This window comes from Heterocephalus glaber, unplaced genomic scaffold (assembly GCF_053883595.1).
Source record: "Heterocephalus glaber isolate CG9 unplaced genomic scaffold, H.glaber_assembly_v1.0 deba00001442, whole genome shotgun sequence".
Classification (NCBI taxonomy): Eukaryota; Metazoa; Chordata; class Mammalia; order Rodentia; family Bathyergidae; genus Heterocephalus; species Heterocephalus glaber.
In genome coordinates, this window is record NW_028258296.1 from 38,811,072 (window position 1) to 38,827,086 (window position 16,015).

General features: G+C 38.1%; 2 protein-coding genes across 6 annotated transcripts in view; one reads left to right on the forward strand and one right to left on the reverse strand.

Moving 5' to 3' along the window:
- The window catches only part of Col11a1 (collagen type XI alpha 1 chain), a 702,155-nt gene extending 687,132 nt beyond the window's left edge, over nucleotides 1-15,023 (reverse strand). For all 3 annotated transcript variants that reach the window (XM_021247828.2, XM_004869152.4, XM_021247827.2), the window contains exon 1: nucleotides 14,842-15,023. The gene's annotated coding sequence lies outside the window, so the exon portion shown is untranslated. The remainder of the gene's footprint in view (nucleotides 1-14,841) is intronic.
- Nucleotides 15,024-15,349: 326 nt separating this feature from the next.
- Rnpc3 (RNA binding region (RNP1, RRM) containing 3) overlaps nucleotides 15,350-16,015 on the forward strand; it is a 47,395-nt gene continuing 46,729 nt past the window's right edge. For all 3 annotated transcript variants that reach the window (XR_015451820.1, XR_015451821.1, XM_021247830.2), the window contains exon 1: nucleotides 15,350-15,541. Coding sequence is in view for 1 of the 3 variants with exons in the window: in XM_021247830.2 (XP_021103489.1) it covers nucleotides 15,350-15,541 (192 nt within the window). In the remaining 2 variants the exon portion in view is untranslated. The remainder of the gene's footprint in view (nucleotides 15,542-16,015) is intronic.

Here is a 16,015-nt window from a genome sequence, read left to right on the forward strand (position 1 = left end):
TCACAGAGGCTATATCTGGTCCCTCCCCACTTCCTCTCTGGCAGTGTTCCACTGTTCAGCTTTGAGGCCACCCATGAACTAAGCAGCTTTGACTTATTACAACCTTTCACCATGTTTTTACCTTGTACCCTGTTTACCATGAACTGAATCCCCTTAAAATGTGAGCCAAGTTAAAGCTCTCCTCTATTAAATTGTGGGTGTCAGGTACTGTGCTCAGCAACAGGAAAGCTAACACAATAATTTAAAAAGAAGAAGAAGAAGAGGAAGAGGAAGAGGAAGAGGAGGAGGAGGAAAAAGAAGAAGAAGGAGGAGGAGGAGGAGAAGAGGAGGAAGAAGAAGACGAAGAAGAAGAAGAAGAAGAAGAAGAGAAGCAGCAGCAGCACTCAGAAAGCAATACTAATGGGTACTTATGAAATTAATTTCAATAATTTAAAAAATGACCATTTAGAGGTTCATTTTAGGTTATTTAATTTGCAGGATACTCAACATATTCTTTTACACTAATAGTCTTTTAAAAATAATTTTCCTATGCAAAAGTGAGGTTGGACATGAACAAATTCATGGAGCCTAATAATATCTTTTCCCAAGATGATACATTCAGAATTTAAAAGGAAAATATGCTTCACATCAACACAGAGTGACTGAAAATTAGAAAAAAGCAATTTTGTTTTGCTTGGTAATGGAGAGCGTATGTTCATGGAGTTACATTAAATGGTAATTTATGTTTCAGCCACAATCAATATGTAATTTGGAACAAACAGGTAAAAGAGTTTAAGTTAAAAGAAAAAACAAATGCATAACAAGTTTTTCATAAACTTTTTTTAAAAGGTATTAATACACTAACAAGAGGTGAGCAGAAATGCTAAAAACCACAACTACAAAAGATGAGACAGTCAAGAGGGTATGGTACATAATGGAATGAATAGAATAAAATACAGACAATCTTCTTTTATGATCAAACTGTCACCTTTCTGTCATCCTACAGGTCTAAAAAGCAGATATACTACATTTCCCTCTCTGGAAATCCTCAGTCTCAATCTAGAGGCTGTTACACCAGGAGACATTTTGCATTTCCTGGATAATGCTACCATCTAGTGACAATGGCTGGTAACTACTCAACATGGGAAAATGAATTTTTGCTTTTTTTTTTTGGTACCAAGGATCGAACTTGGGGCCTTGCGCTTGCAAGACAGGCGCCAGAACCACTGAGCTAAATCCCTGGCCCTGGGAAATTGAATTTTTAAATTCAAGAAATCTTTATAGATTTTCTGTTATGATCTGAGATTTGGAGATACAATTATGGGAAAAATTTAATATTCTTACTAAAATTCTAGTGAGTAACAAAGACATTACTCAAATAATTACCAATTAAGTATAAAAAAACCCCAACATATATAACTTCTGTAGCATTGACTCTCTGCCATATTTGGTTTAATACATGTAAGAAGCCTATGCAATTGATATGATTTAAATCTGGAATGTTCCCCCAAGGTTGCATGTATTCAGAGGTGGGACTTTTGGGAGGTGGGGCTTTTGAATCTTAGGGGTGCTATACTCATGAGTGAATTAATCCCCTGATGATGTGCTGTTAGGAGGTGAGACCTGGTTGGAGATAGGTCAACGGGGGCATGACCTACAAAAGCATATACTTGTCCTCGGCTCCTCCCTTCTCCCGTTTCCTAGTTGTCATAGGTTGAGTATATTTCTTCTGCCATACTATTTTTGTCTTATAGCCAGTGAAGCACAAATTAAAACCCTGAGGCAAAATAAACTTTTCCTTGAAGTTTCAAATGTTGGGTATTTTATCCAAACAACTAGAAAGCTGGCTAATACAGTGGTAGATATATTATCTTCATTTTACAGATTTTAAAATTGAGGCAGAGAGGCTAAGTAACTTCCTCTACATAACAAACTGTAAACCCCTCAGCTTGACTTGGAAATGTCTACTTTTATCTACTTCTAAATGTAAAGTGTGATAAATGAAAGCAAGACAAATATATAATTGGAAACCCTTCATTTACTCATTTGTTCCTGTTTACTAATTCATCAAATATTTATTGAGTATATACAATGTGCCAGATACTATTTTTGGCCTGTGGATAAAGTAGCAAAAATGACAAAGATTCTAACCTGATGGATCTTATTATCATAAGCATGCACAGGCCTATAGAATTTCTATAATTCCAAGAAATAAACAAGGCAGAATAAGAGATTAGTGATGGGTAGGTGAAATAAACACACCATTTCCAGAGTAGGTGTGGAAGTCATCTGTAACAAAAAAAAAATCTGAATAAAGATGAAATATATGTGAGGCACATGACTATCTTGAAACAGAATGTTAGAAAGATGGCAAAAGCAAAAGGCATTAGGAAGGATTCTACTTTTTATTTGTACTCCCATTTCTATTGCAGCAAGAATGACTAAAGAATACGTATGAAGCTGTTAGGGTTTGGGTCTGGATGTACCCCTAAAGCCTCATTAAGTCAGAGGAAGCTGAATCTGGAATGTGTGATGGTGGAATGAAGGGCATGTGATTACTAAACCACTACATGTGAGTGGTTTAGCACTGTCTTAATCCCGGTAGTCTGGATAGGATAAAGAAATGAAAAGACATGGTAAAATTCCCTCCTTGTTGTCTTTGCTACCTTGTGTCCGCCATGTTGCTTTTCTCCTCTGTGATGACTGTCTGCCATCCATTCAGCCTTGGAGCCAGCTGATTATGGACTGAAACCTCCAAGAACTTAAGCCAAATAAATTCCTTCCCTTTTAACTTTTGGTGTTAGGTATTTTGTCCCAGCAACAATAGAAAAGTAACTAACACAGAAGCAAAGTAGCAGGACAGGAGATTTTAGAAATGCCTAAAAAGGCTCATGGGACAAGATAAGAACTTGAGATTTTTTTTTTTTTTGTCCTAAGTGATTAAAAATCAACTCAAAGTTTCGAAGAGGGAAATAACAATGCAATTTCTGTTGTTAAAGATCATACAATTATGAAGAAAGTTTACCATAAAGTATCTAGGGTAAAACAGAGGAACTGATCAGGAGGCTACTGCAACATAACGTAAATTTAAAAAAAAATACTGTAATCTAACAGCTAATAAAATTTGTAAATAATTGTAAAGAAAACTGCCTAAGGGGCCAGGGGTTTAGCTCAGTGGTTTCAACGCCTGCTGCACAAGCACAAGGACTCAAGTTCAATCCCTGGTACCAAAAAAAAAAAAAAAAACAACTGACTAATAAGAAAATATATAGGTTATCAAAGCAAAGGCCACATTTAGATGAGGATCAAGAAAATCTCCACCAAGAGGGTGTCATGTATAGCGTATTTGATTATATGGAGACTATGACATATTCACAATCTTACAAAGTTAGGTTTATTAATTTCTAATGTAGGGCCTCTCACCAACACAAAGAAAAGAAAAGTCAGTGTTCTTAATGGCTTGGTAACAGGGTAAGGCTTAAATAAAATTTAAACAGCTCTTTGAAAAGCTAAAAGCAAAGCAAGGCTGTGTTGCCATCAGGTCTAGACTGCGAAGCAGGTTCAGGGTTCTGTTTTCTTGGGATCTATGAAGTTAAGATGAATGTGGAAACTTCCTTTTGAAAACACATGTCTCTGAAGCTTTGACAGAGTAAGAAATTGAGGCTGCCTCCTTGTGTCAAAAGGTCCACACTACTTAGCTCCCCAGGCAAATGGGGATACGTTTCCATCTCACAAACACAATTTCAAAAGCAATGTTTCTGATACTTTATGACTTTAGAGAATAGTTTTGTTTTGGTTTTTATTTATTTATTTATTTTTTTGGTACCGGGGATCGAACTCAGGACCTTGTGCTTGCAAGACAGGTGGCGAAACCACTGAGCTAAATCCCCAGCCCTAGAGAATAGTTTTTTAGTGTTGTCACTGAAGTTAACAAAACAAGCTTTCTTTAGAACAGTTTAACACCATTATAGCTTGTAACATATCTGATTTATAAAAGTTCAATTTTGAAACCTTGGTTTTGCTGTGAAGCAGGAGCATGCCTGGCTTGGGAATGAATAAGAAAGCAGAGTAACTTACAAAGGTAGGTGAGGGACAAACTGTCATTTGGTTAGCCCAATTGTAAGTTAGTACTGAAAGCTTGACCTCTCTTGGAAAGCAATCCCAAGCTCTCTTGGAAAGTAAACTCAAGCAATTTACTTGGAAAGTAATTCAGCAAATTATGGAAGAAGGGGAGACTCATTCTACGTGATAGGGCCCTATCCAAGAGGTTTATTTGGTATGATTAATGACCCTAAGAGGGTAGAGATAGGAATTAAAAAAGAACCATACGTGGTCATTCAGAAAATTTATTACTGATATGATTATACTATTTGCCATGGATTCTTCAGGACTATCTAAAGGATTATGTTTTTAGCTGCCATCAATAGGCCAGAGAGAATTCCCTCCTTTCCTAGGAGAATGCTGCAGCAAGAAGAGATGGAGGTTATGGAACAGGAAAAGAAGGCTATGGCACCTACCCCAGTAGAGGTTCCTCAGAGAAGGGTACGATCCTAAAAATGACATTAGTATTTGGAAGTAGGCTGAAAGTTAATTCTAAGTAGTCAATTGTTTAAAAATCAAAATGAATAGGAAAGCTAAGGGATATGGCAGAAAAGGGAGATCCAATATCCAATAAAGCATGTTTGAAACTGTAAAATAAAGGGTCATTTGTTTGTATGTATGTATGTATGTATTTATTTTTGGTAGTTCCACTAGGTCCAACTAATTCAATCATTTAGATTTGTGGCTATATAAAATGTTTTCAAGTCTGTTATGGTTTGTTTTCAGATGTTCACCCAAAGCCTCACGCAGTCATAGGTGCGGCTTTTTCAGAGGTGGCTGAATCTAGTGTATGATGCTGAGATTAAGGGTGTGTGATTAATAAATCATTCCACTGACTGGTTTGGCACCACCCTAATTCTGGAAACCTAGACAGAAAGGGGCAGAAAGCAGCTGCCAAGTCTTTCTTGCTTGTTTTGCTTTCTGCCTGCCATGAACTGTTTCTCCTTTGCAATGGTTGTCTGCCATGCCACCCTGCTTTGGCGCTAGCTGATTATGGACTGAAACCTCTACAAACTGTGAGCCAAATAAACCTTTCCCCCTTTAACTGTGGGTGTCAGGTATTTTGTCTTAGCATGGAAGGAAAAGTAACTAAGTCGCAGTCTGATAGATGAACACTAATATCTCCTTTGTGAGAACTGGCATTCTTCTTACTACTAGGGAGGTTGATTATTTTATATATCAATAGATCATCCACAATTCTCTTCTGGAAAACTACTTGCTTATACTTTCCGTATTGACTTGTCTGTTGTTTTACAAAGTGTTTTCAGACACTTTAGCATTTGCCTACAATTTATATTTTATATAAGAGGAGGTAATCTAACTATATTTATCCTAGTGGAAGAACTATTTACACCAGAACCATTTATTGCCTGAAGCATTTTCTCTGAATGGTTGTTTCAATTTTTTGATTAATAAATATTTAAATGTGTAAAATTAGAAGCTGTTAAATAGCCATCTATATTGTACATGTTTTAAAAACTGTGTATGACAACAATATGAATTTCTAATATATATAAATGGAGTCAAGGAAATATTTTAGATTGTGAATATTTTATGGTGTTATTTCCCTATCTTCTATGAATTCCATGCCCAAATAGCTGACATAAACATTTCAACATAAGAGGCTGATTACTCCTGCAAATAGGCAAAAATTCACGTAAATTATACTTGTGCTCACTTGTTTTCAAAGATAAATATTTTTGTATAGTTATCTATCAAAAAGAAACAATAATATTGACATCTATGTGATAATTTTGAATAGAAATCATTTATTTTTGAGATTTTTTTATTTTTATACATGACAAGATTTTACACCAAGAATATTGAGTCAAATTTACATTTATGATGAATGTTTTAAAAAATCAACTGAAAAACCTACTTCTTCCTGTGACCCATAATCCCAATTTTTACAGTGCAAGGGAGATTGGGGGGGGGGGCCTCTAAAACAAGATTGTGCATAGACTGAATGTGAAATCTAAGTCATTTCTTTTGTGATAGACTTGCACTGAACAGAAATCTTTAGCCACATATCTTAAAGTTGTCATACATATCCATGATTATGTTATTCCTAATCGCCAACAGAATGTATTCGACTTTCTTGTAACATTATTTTACATGTTTTAACATTCAGTAACCAACTCTTCTCCATTGTAGTTCTCCAAGCCCTTCCAGAAATAAGCTTCAGCAGTTTTTCTGACTTCATGTGAATAAATGAATGGATTAATGAATAAATAAGTAAATAAATACCTGTGAGTAGAAAGAAAGATATAATAGAAATGTCTAAATAGGCACATAACCATATGAAGAAGACTGAGGACACAAACCAAAAGAAAATCTAAGCAAAATAAACTACTCCTGCATGAAAAAGTGCTCAGTGACAGAAAGGGACCTGATAAAGATGAAATGAACCCAAGAAAACGACCACATTAGCAGAAACCACCCCTGAAAGAACCAACAAGAAGCAGTCTATATGTACACATTAACAGATTAATGAATAAAGGTACCATTCTCCATAAAGACGAACAAACTTCAATCATTTGTAGGAAAATGGAGGCACCTTGAGACCATAATTTTAACTAAAATAAATCAGATTCAAAGCATAAACACAATGTAATTTCTCTTACATGAGAAACTCAAAATATAAATTATAGAGTGAAATAAAAGGAAACAGGGAGATATGTCTTTGGAAAAGGGTAGGTGATCAACATGGAGAAAGGGGGACAGAAGGGGAAGAGGAAAAAAATAAAGATGTGTTATGTACATATACCAACTCTTCATGATGAATGTAATCATGTACTGCAAAGGTACTAATAAAATGAAAAAATTTTTAAAAGAATCAGCAATGGGTCAATGAAGTAGGAAATTCCCAATTTATGCTAGTTTTCCCTCCTTCTAACCTTCAAAAATGAAAATTAGACAAAAGAGTTTGACTCATAGTTCTCAAACTATGTGCTAAGGCAATCTAAATGTCTCACTCACCTCCCTTGGGGATTATTAAGTATTTGAAAAATTTTAGGGAAATTTAGCAATATTCACTATCAGAAACTACATGAACTACCAGCTAGAGATGTTTCTCAATTTCAGTATTAGATCCTGTTAAATTCCTTCTGAGAATATCATATCTTTGTAAGGCTAGGTTTTAACAGAGGACACCAGACCACCAGACCAAGTTACTGAGTCCCGCTGTTCCCGGCCCAGAGGTAGGGGCTTCTGAGCCACCATCCCACTGCTCCTGGACCAGAGGAAGGGGCTTCCAGGCCACCATCCCTCCTGCTGCTCCCAGCCCACAGGAAAGGGTTTTTAGGCCACCATCCCTACTGCTGCTCCCGGCCACTGTCCCACCTATCCCAGCTCAGAGGAGGTAATAAGTGCAGGCGCCAACAGCCCACTCCCCCAGTCAAAATGAGAAAACACGTAAATAAGTCTCAAAACCAGACTTCCAGATAATCTACTGCAACCACAAAGGGAAATGAGATGGAACACTCTGATACTCAAGCACCTGGACCCACTGAACTGGCAACAAAAGGGGATCTGGAAAAAAAGAAATCAGAAATAATTTCTCAGATATCAGGAGAAATTGTGCCCCTAGTGCAAGACATGATTAATAAATCTAGAGAGGAGCTGAGGAATACAATGGAATACCAACATAGGAAACAAATGGAATCCATAAAACAGATGCAAATAGATTTCCAGGAGATTAAAAACTCCACTGAAAGTCTGTGCAGCAGAATGAGCCAATGTGAGGACAGAATTTCAGATATAGAAGATAAGATTGCAATTTAGTGACCAGGAAAAAGAAAACTGCTTTAAAATTATAAGGGAACATGACAAATCAATCCAGCAGCTGCTACATCATGCAAAGAAGAATAACATAAAACTGATTGGAGTCAATGAAGAAACAGGAGAGAGTGGAGATAACATAAAAAAACTGTTCACAGAAGTGATAGCAGAAAACTTCCCAAGCAGGGGAAAAGAGCTTGACATACAGAGAAGTGAGGCATATAGGACTCCAAATAGCCTCAATCAAAAAAAAAATCTACACATAGGCATATAATTGTTAAGATTCCAGAAACACAACAGAAGAACAAAGTTCTCCAAGCAGTCAGAGAAAAGAAACAAATCACATACAAAGGAAAGCCCATCAGAATCATAGCAGACTTCTCAACACAAACCATCAAGGCAAGAAGAGCTTGGAGGGACATATTCCAAGCCCTAAAAGAAAACAGCCTCCAACCCAGACTGATGTACCCTGCAAAACTATCTTTCAAAATGGATGGAGAAATAAGGTACTTTCATGACAAACAGCACCTTAGGAACTTCGTGAATACCAAACCAGCACTCCAAAGAATTTTACACAATATCCTAGGAACAGACATTGAGGATCACAACCCCAGGAAGCAAAGCAGAATGAACCCATCTGGCATGACAAGAAATTAAATGCAAAGGGGAGAGCCCAACAAAAAGAAAAAGTCATGGCAATGACAAGTCAATACATTTCAGTTATAACCATCAATGTTAATGGTCTCAATTCACCAATCAAAAGAAATAGACTGGCAGAATGGGTCAAGAAGCAAAATCCAACAATATGCTGCATACAAGAAACACACTTAATTCAAAAGGAAACTCATAGACTGAAAGTTAAAGGGTGGAAAACAATACTCCATGTGACGGGAACCCGAAAAAAAGCAGGAGTAGCTATCCTCTTGGCAGATCAAGTAGATTTCAAACCAACACTGATTAAGAGAGATGAAGAAGGACACTACATCCTTGTAAAGGGAACAATCCAAGAGGAAGAGATGACAATCATAAATATCTATGCACCAAACACTAGTGTGCCCAACTATATAAAACAAATGCTAACGGACATGAAAAGTCACATATGCACTAATACAATTGTAGTGGGGAACCTCAACACCCCATTGTCACAAATAGATAGATCAACTAGACAAAAAATAATAATGAAATACTGGAACTCAATCGAACTCGAACAAATGAACTTAACAGATGTTTACAGAGTCTTCCACCCCACAAAATCAGAATACACATTCTTCTCAGCTGCACATGGGTCATTCTCAAAAATAGACCACATACTCACACATAGAACATGTTTAAGTAAGTGCAAAAGAATTGAAGTTATCCCTTCTATATTATCAGACCATAATGCGATGAAATTGGAGATCCATAGCAAAAGAAACTCAAAAAATTTCATAAACACATGGAAATTGAACAACACACTTCTGAATAACCAATGGGTCACAGAGGAAATTAAAGAAGAAATCAGACAGTTCCTTCAATTAAATGACAATGACAATACAACATATCGGAATCTATGGGACACAATGAATGCACTCTTATGAGGGAAATTCATAGCAGTGAATATGCATATTAGGAACACAGAATGAGCCCAATTAAACAACCTCATGCTGAACCTCAAGCTTCTAGAAAAAGAAGAGTAGGACAACCCCAAAGCTCATACAAGGGAAGAAATCATAAAGATCAGAGGAGAAATCAATGCAATGGAGACTAAGAGAACGATACAAAAAAATCAATGAAGCCAAGAGTTGGTTCTTCGAAAAAAAATCAACAAAATTGACAAACCCTTTGCCAACCTTGTCATAAAAAGGAAAGAAAAGGCCCAAATCCATGCAATTAGGAATGAAAAGGGTGAAATTACAACAGACCCAGCAGAAATCCAGAGGATCATCAATACCTACTTCCAGAACCTATACGCCAATAAGACGGACAACACAGAAGAAATGGACAGATTCCTAGATACATATGAATTACCAAAGTTGAACGAAGAAGACCTAAAAATTCTGAACAACTCAATATCAACCAATGAAATTGAAAATGTAATTAAAAACTTATCATCTAAGAAAAGCCCAAGCCCTGATGGCTTCACTGCTGAATTCGAGAAGACATTTAAAGAGGAACTGCTGCCACTAATGTTTAAACTCTTCAATGAAATTGAAAAGGAAGCAATACTCTCAAATTCATTCCTGGAAGCAAGCATCACCTTGATCCCAAGCAGAGAAAGACCAAACCGAAAAAGACAACTATAGGCCAATCTCACTAATGAACATAGATGCAAAAATCCTTAATAAGATAATGGCAAACAGAATGCAGAAGATCATCAAGAAGATCTGATCAAGTGGGATTCATCCCAGGGATGCAGGGATGGTTCAATATACGAAAATCAATTAATGCAATACACTATATCAATAGAGCCAAGGACAAAAACCATATGATTATCTCCATAGATGCGGAAAAAGCATTTGACAAAATCCAACATGCATTTATGATCAAAACCCTATAAAACATTGGAATAGATGGTCTCTACCTCAAACTGATAGAAGCCATCTATGAAAAACCAACAGCCAATATCATACTAAATGGTCAAAAACTGAAAACCTTCACACTAAAATGAGGAACAAGATAAGGATGTCCACTATCTCCACTCTTGTTCAATATAGTTCTAGAAACATTAGCCACAGCAATTAGACAAGAGAAAGAAATAAAAGGAATAAAGGTAGGAAATGAAGAAGTCAAATTGTCATTATTTTCAGATGACATGTTGCTCTATATAGAAGACCCCAAGAACTCCACCAAAAGTCTTCTAGACTTAATAACCACATTCAGTCAAGTAGCTGATTACAAGGTCAACACACAAAAATCAATAGCTTTCCTCTACATGAATGACAGACTCACTGAGACAGAAATAGGGTAAACAATTCCTTTCACAATAGCATCCAAAAAACTGAAATACCTAGGAATCATCCTAACCAAAGAAATCAAAGACCTCTTCTCTGAAAACTATGGCACTCTGAAAAGAGAGATTGAAGATGATATCAGAAAACGGACAGACATCCCCTGCTCCTGGGTAGGAAGGATTAATATAGTGAAAATGGCCATACTTCCAAAACTGCTATATAGATTTAATGCAATTCCAATTGAGATCCCAGCAGCATACTTCATAGACCTCGAGAAAACAATCCAAAAATTCATTTGGAGCAAGAAGAGACCCAGAATAGCAAAGGCAATTCTAGGTAACAGAGACATGGCAGGGGGTATCACAATCCCCAACCTGCAATTACACTACAAAGCTACTGTGATAAAAACAGCATGGTACTGGCAAAGAAACAGGCTTGAGGACCAGTGGAACAGATTAGAAGATACAGAAACAATGCCAGCCACACTCAGCCATCTCATCTTCGACAAAGGAGCCAAACACCCTCACTGGAGGAAAGATAGCCTCTTTAATAAATGGTGCTGGAAAAATTCGGCTTCAACTTACCAAAGATTAAAACTAGACCTGTATCTCTCACCATGCACTAAACTAAAATCAAAATGGATTGAAGATCTAAATATTAAAATAGAAACTCTGAACCAGTTGGAACAGAGGTTAGGTAGAACTCTTGAAGACATCGGTGTAGGAAAAGATTTTATGAACAAAACCTCAGTTGTCCGTGAACTAGCACAAACAATCAACAAATGGGATCTCTTCTTATTAAAAAGCTTCTGCACAGCAAGAGAAACCACCAGCAGTGTGAAGAGACAACCCACAATGTGGGAAAAAATCTTCACTTGCTCTTCCTCAGACAAAGGTCTACTATCTCGAATCTATAAAGAACTTAAAAAGATCAGACCTCAGAAATTTAAAGACCCAATCCAAAAATGGGCATCTGAAATGAATAGACATTTCTCAGACAAAGAAGTAGAAATAGCAAATAAATACATGAAAAAATATTCACCATCCCTGGTCATTCAAGAGATGCAAATGAAAACAACGCTGAGATTCCACTTCACTCCAGAAAGAATGGCTGCTATCATGAATCAACCAATAACAAATGCTGGGGGGGCTGTGGGGAAAGAGGAACCCTGCTCCGCTGCTGGCGGGAGTGTTGACTGGTGCAAGCACTGTGGAAATCAGTATGGAGATACCTCAAAGAACTAGGACTGGAAGTCCCATTTGGCCCCACTATTCCACTGTTGGGGATCTTCCCCAAAGAATTAAAAGAATCATACCACAGTGATATATGTGCGCCCATGTTCATAGGAGCACAGCTTGTGATAGCTAAAACTTGGAAATAGCCCAAATGCCCATCAACTGGAGACTGGATAAAGAAAATGTGGTTTTTTTATAAAATGGAGTACTACTCAGCCATAAAAAATGAGAAATTAGAGACATTTATAGCTAAGTGGATGCACATTGAGGCGATACTCTTAAATGAAATAAATAGGACACACATGAATAAATACAGAATAGTTTCTCAGGTGTGAGAAAGTGAAAGTGTAAATAAGGACTAAAATGTATAATAGGTCATGTGAAATAGGAAGAAAAGGGGCAAAGGGGAAGGAAGTGGGAGGGCTAGGGGAAAGGATAGAAGGGAATGGGATTAATATGAGAAAATGGAAAAATAGGAATAAAATCTTTGTAAATAGGGAGGAATGGAGGGGTTGAAGGGAGGGCTGGGCAAGGGCGAAATATAAGAACCAAGAGAGATTATGTAAAGGTGCAAATTTCCAATGATGAATGTCATTATGTTGTATACCTAAAATGTACCAATGATTAGAATGAACAATCGATAATGCAAAATAGGAAGAAATGGTCCAAAGGGGTAGGGGTAGTGGGAGGGGCAGGAGAAAGGAAAGAAGGGAAAGGAAAAATGCTGAGAAATGGAAAAAATGGAAATAAAGTCTTTGTAAATAGGAAAGGGTGGAGGGTGTGAAGGGAGGGCTAGGCATGGGGAAAAAGTAAGAACCAAGATGCATTATGTAAAGGTACAATTCCCAATGAGAAATATAATTGTGTTGTATACCTGCAATGCACCAATAAAAGAATTTAATAAAGTGCAAAAACAGTAAGGATAAAATAATCCTACCTACGTCAGTTGTGATACCCCAGTTACAACAGATAACGACATTAAACTCTACTTGATGTTTCCTGTAGCAATTCTTAACCATAGGAAACGGTGGTGAACATAAAAGTGAACCCTTTCATACTTTCATTCAATTGAAGAGAAATCTATACAATATCTACAATATGCTGAGCATTTTTTTTAAACGTAAGGGAAACTGAGGATGTCAGGTGATCTGTATGTGGTATATTTCACTCCAGTGATCACCAGAGCCCACTTGGCTTGTTAGGAAGTATATTAATCCTCTCTCACAGATCCAGGATCAAGGGTATAAAAGCAACTATGCTCCCCTGCTGCAATCTCCAAATAAGCCTTCAAAGAATACAGTTAAGTCTGTAAAGCATAGTGTTTAAAATAACACGCCTCCTCCAGTTCCGTTTACCTCACTATTTTCTATGTATAATTTATTTTTTCCAAAGCAGGACTCATTTAAAATCTAGGAACTGAGAGCAGAAATTGCTTTTCCTCTGTTGCTCAATCTCTCAACATTATGCCCATATCAATAATGAGTTCCCTTCTCTCTCTCTCTAGTATCACTTATTCACTGGTTATATGTGTAGTGTATATATATATAGAGAGAGAGAGAGATTCTCCAGTGTTGACCTTTCTCCAGAATGCCACTTATGAATTCAACTTGAAACAGGGATGTTGAACATATTTAAACTTAATACACCAAACACAACAATCCCTAACCAGCTACGCTTTGTTTTGTGCTCAACCAATGGCATCATCATCTATAAAGATGGTGGACATTTTGGGGCTCAAGCCAAAAACCCAGAATTTAGCCTTGATTATTGCCATTCTCAGATTCTACTTCCAAAAATAACTCAATCCCAGCTCCTTCTCTTCATGTCTATTTTTATCAAACTACTTCAGGCAGTGTTTTTGTTTTGTTTTGCCTGGGCTTCTACAATAACCCAACTAACTTGTTTTCCTGCTTCTTCTTTGTTTTTTCACACTGAAATCCAACAGAACTATTCACACCTAAAATTTAATCAATCTCCTCCAAACACACATTAATATAAAAAAATGCCAGTTTCTAATTATTTTTCAGATAATCTAATCCCTAACAAACCTGAAAGATTCACATGACCTATCTCTGGTTACCCAGTATTTTGTAGTTTTTTCCTTCCCAACCAATGCGGAATAAGAGCAGAACTCTGAGGTACTGTTAAAAACTACATTTCTCAAACCTATCTAAGTAATAAATAAAAAATTACTAAGAGGCACTCTGGTTCACGGAACATCAACAACCGCATCTTAGTTGCACCTGGACTAATGCATAAATTTTAAATTTCTGACCCTCTCGACCTTATCTCTTCCTCAACGCATTCAGAATCTAAGCAATACAGTGGATGAGAAGATAGCCCTTAAGTCAGAATCCCTGGGCTCAAATCCTACTTCTTCCATGAACTAGTTATGTGACTGAATTTCTTTGCACATCAGTGTCAATTGTAAAGCACGAGGACTGCCACACTACGTTTGTGCATGTGTGTGCATGTCGGGTGTATGGGATTCTCTACTACAGGCTGCCATAATTTGGCAGGGACCTATCATGCTGTTATTTGCTGATTAAAAGAATCAAAACGACCTCTCCTTTTTGCTCCTTATACTGTTTTCTTCCCTACAGAACTGACTAAGGAGAACTGATTGCCCTCCTACCTTCCCTAACCCCAGTAGCAGCCTTAGTATTTTTGAGAAAAATCTCGCTGAGTCGCTCACCCTGAGCTCGAATTTGTGATTTTCCTGCCTTAGCCTCTCAATAATGCTGGGTTTACAGACGTCCGTCATCACGTAAAGTTGACCTTTGGGTTTTACCAAGACAAATCTGTAACAACCTGACCTTATTTCCAGAGCTCCTTAAAACCCGTCAGTCAGGTTTACTCACTTCCGCCAGGGGAGAATAAAGCGCCGGAGAGCAACAACGCTACACGGCACCCGCGCATGCGCAGTAGTGAGTCCTCGCATCGGGCGTAGGGCCTTTCCTTCACGTGGCTAAGGGTCCTTGTGCCCTTTACTCACAACTTTTGTTTTAATCCTCGCGTCTCTCTGGGCTAATTTTTGTTTTTAATACTTTCGTCAGCTACGTGGAATTTTAACCATTCCGCTTATCCTGCCGCTGCACCTCATCTTTCTGTCTGTGGAGGCTCCGCGGAGGTGCCTCTCCGCGGAGGTGCCGCTACTCAGGGCAGCCTTCTCACGATGGGACTTTCTCTCGCGGCATTTCCTTGTTCCCAGAATCCGTAGCGCGAGACGGAAAAATACAGTCGAGTACTTCAACTCAGCTTCAGGATCCAGCAGTTTAGACTGGACACCTTCCGTGCTTTTCTGAGGCAGCGTCTCTAAGGAAAATGGCGGCCCCCGAGCAGCCGCTGCCGCTGTCTAGAAGATGCCCGAGCTCCACTTCGCTTTCTCCCCCCCGAGGGGACCGAACCCTTCTAGTCAGACATCTGCCGGCAGAGCTGAGCCCAGAGGAGAAAGAGGACTTGCTGAAGTATTTCGGGGCGCAGTCCGTGCGCGTCCTGTCAGACAAGGGGAGACTGGTAAGGGCACAAGCCTGCGGAGTCTCCGGGAGGCCCTGGGGAGCACTGGAGGAAGGGAGGAGACGGCGGGAGGGAAGGGGCGCCCTTGTGCTAGCAGCTTCCCGGTCCTTCCTCTTTCTGTCAAATAACCTTGTGTGCAGAGCGAAGCGCTGCGGAAAGGGGCGGAAGGAGAAAAGCAAAGCTGGAGAATGGCAAATAGCTTGTTGACATTTACCGAAGGACATGGTTGGATTTGGGTGTATTTAGATTAGATCCACAGTACTTATACAGATATGTAACAGTGTTTGAAAATCCTTAGAAGCTTATTCAGAACATTCATCCAAGAGGAAACAGTAGTAAATAGTTGGAGTAAACTGAGTAGAAAAATATGTGCTACATTTTTGGCTAAGAGACTTATTTTTTATTTTATAAACAGGTCCAGACGAAATCCGTTAGGGAACATTGTTTTAATACCGTTGAAAAGTTTTTGCACAG